Genomic DNA, 7,282 nt, shown 5'->3' on the forward strand with positions numbered 1-7,282 from the left:
ACATTGCAAACCAATGCAGCTCCACCTTCCTGCAAGGAATCTTTCAACAATGCAGGGCTGAATCGTCTCTTTCCTGATGATGGAAAACCTACTGGAGCTTCTTTTGGCAAGGCTATCCCCAATATAGAAACAGCACCATTCCGATTGGGAGGGACCAGATAGAAAGTCCCTCTACCTTGGTTTCTCCCTAAGATGTGCAGTCAAATGAAAAGATTTCCTTTTTTTTTTTTTCTTTTTATTTTTTTTTTTTTTTGAGATCCACGAGTACAAATCCTTTATATTTGGAAAACGTCTTTTCGATACTCCTCTGATCATTGAAAAGCACGGGGTTTGTGGTTCTTTTAAGTATTTTTTTCTAGTAAGATCCCATGATTGTCTTCACAGTGTTGCTACCATATTACCTTGTCTTTTCAAATATGACTCCGTTCATCTCATGGAGCAGTTCCTTGCTAGGTTCCTTACAGGGTTGTTAAGTATTCTTTCCCCCTAAATTTCGAAGTCCCAACACGTTCACTTTCCCACTCTCTTCAACAGGGGTGAGGGTAAGGGCAGAAACAACAACAACAGATATTTGAATGAATGTTCCTCATGCCTCAATAGGACTGGCTACCATGCTGTTGGGTGTATCTGGCAGCTGAGAGGACATTGACGCTACTTCACTTCCAGTAGAATTGGAACCAGGTCCTCCTTCTGAAAAATTAACCTGCCAAAAAGAAAAAAAAGAAGAAAAAAAAAAAAAAAGAAAGAAAAAAAAAAGGAAAAAAAAGAGAGAGAGAGAAAAAAAAGAAGAAAAATAAGAAAAAGAACTGTTGCTACAACTGTAAAACTCAAAGAAAAAGTAGCAGGCAAAGAAGAACACAAAAATAAATATACAAGGCATGCAGCCAATAGGCCTGATACATCTCCACAGGAGGCTGTGTCATTGCTGGTTGCTCTGTTTAGCTTCCCCATTGACTTCACGGGAACCTTCTTCAGGCCTTCGGCCAAATCACCAAGAAAAAGTAGATTAAAAAAATGGAAGAAAGAAGACTGAAAAAATCAAGTAAATAAACAAACAAACCTATTAATTAGGCCTTCTTCCCTGTCTTGCAAGAGTGGCAATCGCAAGAGGATGTTCTAGTAAATTATTTAGGAGTGCATGTGTTTTCTTGACATGAAACTGAAAGATTTTTTTTTCCCCCTTTTGTGCACATACCAAAATAAACCTGGAAGGAGCATCCAACAGCAGAAGGCATTTGAAACCAGCCATCCGCTTTCATTCCTGATTCGAGGCTGGTGCTATCTCTCCTTAACGGGAGTCTGTTTGATAAAGAAGGTCACGCTATTCCATCTTAATGTGCCCCGCTGCTCCCGTTAGTTTAGGAGTAGTGCTGGGAAAAGGCATGATTTGAAGGCTGGAGCTTTGTTAATCCAGAAGCATTTATTTGGCACCTATTTAGCTGGCCAATTCAGTGATTAAGGCCCTTTCCAGATTAGAGCCGTGTCTTGAACGGCCAGTGAATGGTCTGTTCTTTCAATTATTCTTTAATTTAGCTCTTTTCAGTATCACATGTTATGTTGAATGTATATCAATATTAATTTGTCTACCTAGTGGTCTATTTACCTATATGTGTATGTGTATTTGGACTATCCGTCTTCCATCGTGCCTTTTTTTTTTCTTTTTTTTTTTTTTTTTTTAACTATTTAATACAAAGCCTCACTGCATCAAAGATTGTTAAGGTCTCGTATTTTGTTAAGGCACAGTAAGTAAAGCAACCAAAGGAGATGACTTTTTTTCTCACGTCTGACGGACAGCTTGATTAAAGCAGAAAAAGCAGTGGTTGCTTTAGATGTAAGAGGATGCAAATAGCCCTGCTGCTGTGCTACAGTTTCCTGAGCAAGCATAGTGTGCCAGCGAGGGGAACACACTGCAGACTGCTGTTGGGCAAAAGAAAAAGGATTCTGCAGGAGAGCATGATACTAAACTGAAAAGGTCTGAACACTGTGCTAGATTCAACTACAAACCTTTGTCTTCACTTGGTGTAAAAATAAAAATAAAAGAAAAAAAAAAAAAAAAAGAAAAGAAAAGGGAAAAAAAAAAAGCCCAACAGATCAAAAAAAGATTTGCATGTTAATTTTTCATAACTGTAATTCTGAACCCCTGAAATACTACACACAATCTACCTTATTATTTTAAATATCTGGTTTTAATAGACTTAGGGCCAGGAAACTGGCTTAAAATTGAACTTTTCTCCTTAACTCACCTTGTTGTGCCTAAGTGTTGTTGGCGATATGGTCCCATATGGGCTGTCAAGTGACATAGGCATAAGGAAGTGAGTTAAGGACAGAATTTCTTCCATAAGGTCTATTTGGTTTTGGCTTAAGGTAGTTTATTATATTGTTTGAAATTTTCACCTACATATGTACTAGCAATTTCCTTTCTAAAGAACAACACTTAATGTAAGCTACATATGTGTATAGATTATGTATATATATAGATATGTAAAGTTATATATAGAAGTACATGCTTAAGACATGGACTTTGAAATTTTAATTAAGACGTCATATTTGTCTGACAAAACAAGGGCCTTGGCTGACACTGTAATCATATATTTAAAATTCATCCTACAGCATAAAGGCAAAATCAACCTGAAGTGGGGAGGGATGAATTTTAGACACTGCTTTCGTAGATACAAGTACAATTAAGTGACACATAAACAATGTTTTGGTGAAGTGCTTTTAGATTTCAGGAGTGTGTGAGCTGTTATCAGACCTGAGTCGGGCCTTATACAAACGCACACTCAACTACGAAATATCTCTGCTGTACACTAAGATCGATTTTGCACCAACCTCTGTGGAATCAATTCAGTTCTATGCTTTTACAGATGCAGTCGTGCACGCCTTGCAATTTCTGGAAAACCCAGCTAATCTGGATTGTTTGACTCTCCGAGAGCATCTGACACCTGGAGTGAATCTCCTGTTGCTCTGACCCGGGTACCGGTTGGCTCGGGCTGGGAGCCGACACTTACTAGTTGCTGAAAAGCAGGTTGGTCTATGTCACTCTGCAATGCGAAGTCACTCAGTACTTTCCAGGGCGGCTGGTAACTCTGCACCTCCACGGGGTTCGCCTGCAAACCGCCGTCATGTCTCTCCGGACTAGCAGCCACCATTGGAGTTCCTGTCATCCCTTGGATATTCTGTAAACAGCCCAGCAAAAGATGTTAATGAGCTTGGTTAGCTTTATTGTGCATAAACGCTGAGTCAATAAACTGCTTTCTATCTTATCTATACGGTCGCTTGTATTTGCTTTGTTAATCTGCTGTGAATGTCTTAGTCTATTCTACTCTAGGTCAGCCTGTTTCTACTCGCTGCATTTATCACGGTGGAAGTTTACTTTCTTTCCCTTTAATCCTCCTATTCGTCTCAAGGCATATCCCCTCCGCCCCAAGGTCTCTTGAACATGAGCACTCTGTATCTCGACTGCCAGTGGACGTCTCAGAAGGAGAAACGGTTAATCCTGCTCCGCTCTATAGTCCGCGTCCAGTCTGGTTTTGTTTTGTGTGACCTTAACTGGATCGTATATCCAGTGCACAGCAAACCTGGGGTACGTCATTAGCGCGCTCTTTCAAAAAAAAAAAAAAAAATCCGAAAAAAAAAATCCGAAAAAAACCTCCCCCCACCAACCAAAAAAAAAAACAAAAAAAAAAAAAAAAAAAAAAAAACCAACTAGCCCTCTCAGTATGCCCCGTGGTGCAGGCACAGTGTACAACATAACTCCAAGCCTCGACGAATAGATTGTTCAGGCGAGTTAACAACACCGTGTTTTATTGCATTCCAACAGGGTAAAATGAAACTCCTTAAATTCCACTTAATTGGGCAGCCTTATGAATTAATAGTCATTCTCGGGTCAGTCAATATACACAGGGAGAGTAACAGACTCTTCTTCAAGTAGACTTACAACAACAATAAAAAAGAAACAAATTTTACTTAAAATGGGAACAGATAACTTGTTCTGCTGAACCCAGTGCATGCCGTTTGTTTACATCACCCATGCATATATCTGCAGAAAAGAGCTCTACACAGATATAACTATATATAAATTAACCTGTAAACGCTATGGTTATTCTGAAAAATTTGCTTTGCATTTGTCTTTTTCTGCAGTGAATGCACTGACAAATACACACACTTGTAGTATACAAAGTGCTAAGGATAACACCTCTTACTTTATTTTTATTTTTAACTATTTTTACTTATGGATTTGCTCCTGTTTAAAAACACTGAAGAGGTCAAAGGCGTCATTTTCTCCTTAAGGAGCCCCTTGCATTTGCAGTATAAGTATTAGACGAGACTGGGTTTATTGCATCCCATAAGCTCTGCAAGTCTCACTCATGCTGCAGAGGAGTTAGTCTAAACTACTGCGTATTCTCAGCCCCACAAATTCTAAGTACCCTTAAGCAGCCTAAATCGGCTCCTCGCCGTGGTCTGTTTCTATTGCACTGACAGCAGAAACTAACGGGTAATGGCTAAGCAGTATCACTTTCTTTGTTTTCAGGGAGATCGCAAAAAATTAGCACCATCAGACCGAGCTCTGCGGCTGTCCGGGCCGGACATGCACCAAGCTTTTCTCCTTGGGAATTAAGGCAGACATGGACAGAGGATGAAGCCACTTACAGTTTTGTCATTGGGTTGCTGCTGCTGAAGTTGCTTCATCATAATGCTCCTTTTTTTGTCCTTGCATCGCTTGTTTTGAAACCAAACCCTGATGACCCTCGGGCTGAGGCCAGTCATTTCTACCAGTTGCTCTTTCATGAGGGCGTCAGGTCTGGGGTTGGCAGCGTAGCAGGTCCTCAAGGTGTGAAGCTGTTTTTCATTAAGGACAGTCCGGACCCGGGTTGTCTTCTCGGGCTGCTTGTGGACGTGGGGCCGCAGAGCTGGCTGTCTGGCAGAGATAGGTTCTGCTGTAAGGGAAGGGGAAGGGAGGAATAGGATCCCCATGAGTAGGAAGCAGGGAGTCTGCAGAGACTATGAATCTAAGCTGGTGGGACACGGGAAGGTGGCGGGCGGGTGATGAACCCTCTTCCAAAGGCCATTCAAGCACTCAGATCTATCGGAGCTGCTGCAGCCTCCTCTGCTTTATGCTCTGGTGGAGTGACTGACATTTCTGACTCCACAGACAATTAATCTGCAAAAGCAAACCACCCCCCTAAAACCCCTAATGACAGAAGCTTGAACCTGTACGAAACTTGACAGGGGAGGGCAAGTTAGCTAAGGTGCATGTGTGCTAGGAAAGGGAGAGTTTTATGTATTTATTTCCCGACAAATCACCAAAACAGAATTTTGGCCCGAAAATTAGTGAAAGAATACTTAAATTAATCATAATTCGGGTCTGCTTCTTGTATAGTGAATCTAGCTCATTTTAGCCAGAAGCAGTGATAACGTGCAACAGCTCCCGGCGGTTTGACGCTCTCGAACCAGAACAAAACAAGCCAAATCCTCTGCACCATGCCAATGGGAAAAAACCCTGTGAGAGCCCTGTATCTCAAAGCACGGGAGAGGGGGTTTATCTTAAAAAGTGGAGGTGGTAGGTGTATTTGTTTATACTTTGGATGAATAATTTAAAAATATCTATCTAGTGCTTTTAAAAGGAGAGCAAGCCCACCAACTCGTAGAAACTGCCAAGAAATGCAAAACTACAGATGGCATCACATCAAGAGCTCGAAGTGTTTCTGTGGTTCTGCTATTCTTCTGTGCGTTGTGTAGCTGTAGCTATTATGTGTAATCTGACCCAGCCGAGGGAAAAATAAAAACAGTATTTTTTTTCCTTTTTTTTTTTTTTTTTTTTTTCTTTAAACTTTTATCCAAAAAGTCACCTTAAACTGTTTAGCAAACAGTCAGAAGTGCTCGCTTTTGTACAGTCGGGTTCCGACTTTTCTAATTGTAACAATGCATCAGCAAATGCGATGACGACAATACGAAGGCTTCAAATCTTATCAGTATTGTACCTGCCGACACACTAAGCCTTTCGGAGACATGGCACAAACACGATACAGGGAGCACAGTCTCTCTAGAATTCTGCTCTGACCAGTTATGGGATTATTTCTCCCTATATATAGATATGTCACCTGAAAGCAGCTCAGAAGAGGGAAATGAACCCGTTTTAGAATAGCTGTATTTACAAACAACTTTCCCAGTTACAGTTACTTGCATAGCAAAAAGGCCGGACAACCTTGTATTGTCCAACCTAGTTAGCCTCAGAGAAGTGTCCCTTCCTAAAGCTAAGGGTCTCTGAGTGTCTGACGTACCCGTCGAGAACTGGAAGTGTGAATGGAGTTGTAAGGTGGACCGACTCTGAAGTTACAAGGCTGAGTTTTGAGATGAAATTCTCATCAAATTACATGAAACGTTTCAAGAAGGCAAGAGTCACTTTAAATGGCAATTACCGAAGATTAGCTTGTTGACAGTTTTAAATTACAGCCTAAGCGCCAGCCTGTACTTATGAAGTCTATCTCTTTTCAGACCCTACTTCCTCCAGCGCTCATAACTCCTGAGGCAGCGAAGGGGTCTGAAAGCTCAGACCTGCTCTCCTCAGCGGCTCGTCCCTCTCCGGCTCAGGCTCAGGGCTGCCCCGGGCTCGGGGAGGGTGACGGAGGAATCCCGCACTCGGTGCGTGGTGGGGGCAGGAGGAGGGCAGGCTGGCGGGCGGGGGCTCGGCCCCTCCGCAGGTGTTCCGCCTCACGGGTTCCGCGAACCCGGGCGTTTCTCGCCGCAGCTGGATTCGCTGCAGCCCCGAACGTGAGGCGCGCCTCGGCCGCCGCCTCTCCGCGGGGGCGCACGCTCAGGCCCGGCTCTCCAAGGAGGTGCGGGACCCGCTGAGACCATGGGGCTCTCCCCGCCGTCCGGAGTGGGACCTGGCATGGCCAAACCCCGCGGGTTTCCGCGGCGCTGGGCGCGGGCGGTACCTGCCATCTGCAGCGGCCGAGCGGGATGCAGAGGGCTGAGAGGGTCCCCGCCGCCCAGGCTGGCCCTCTCCACCACGTCGTGGTCCGCCCGGCAGAAGAGGCCGTCCTCCCGCAGTGCGAATTCATCGCCGGGGATGAGCTGGCGGCTGCAGGCCACGCAGCGAAAACACTCGATGTGGTACACCTTGGCGCGGGCGCGCATCACGAAGTCATTCTTGCTGAAGCCGATGCTGCATTTGGCGCACTTGATGCCGTATAACCTGAGCAGGGCCCAGCCCAGAAAGAAGGAGAAGGGAGGGAAGCAGGGAGAGCACGGGAGGGGGAAGGGGGAGGGCAGGGAAGGG

At 44.0% G+C, this 7,282-nt stretch overlaps 1 protein-coding gene across 1 annotated transcript in view; it reads right to left on the bottom strand.

Moving 5' to 3' along the window:
- Window positions 1-254: 254 nt before the first annotated feature.
- Window positions 255-7,282, bottom strand: part of ISL1 (ISL LIM homeobox 1) — an 11,113-nt gene continuing 4,085 nt past the window's right edge. Inside the window, exons 3-6 of the mRNA XM_041424592.1 lie at window positions 6,939-7,198; window positions 4,651-4,937; window positions 3,009-3,176; window positions 255-703 (exon numbers count right to left, since the gene is read on the bottom strand). Of these exons, the coding sequence (XP_041280526.1) occupies window positions 587-703; window positions 3,009-3,176; window positions 4,651-4,937; window positions 6,939-7,198 (832 nt within the window). The 3' untranslated portion in view covers window positions 255-586. The remainder of the gene's footprint in view (window positions 704-3,008; window positions 3,177-4,650; window positions 4,938-6,938; window positions 7,199-7,282) is intronic.

This window comes from Onychostruthus taczanowskii, unplaced genomic scaffold (genome assembly GCF_017590055.1).
Source record: "Onychostruthus taczanowskii isolate IOZ18803 unplaced genomic scaffold, ASM1759005v1 scaffold83, whole genome shotgun sequence".
In the NCBI taxonomy this organism is placed as follows: Eukaryota; Metazoa; Chordata; class Aves; order Passeriformes; family Passeridae; genus Onychostruthus; species Onychostruthus taczanowskii.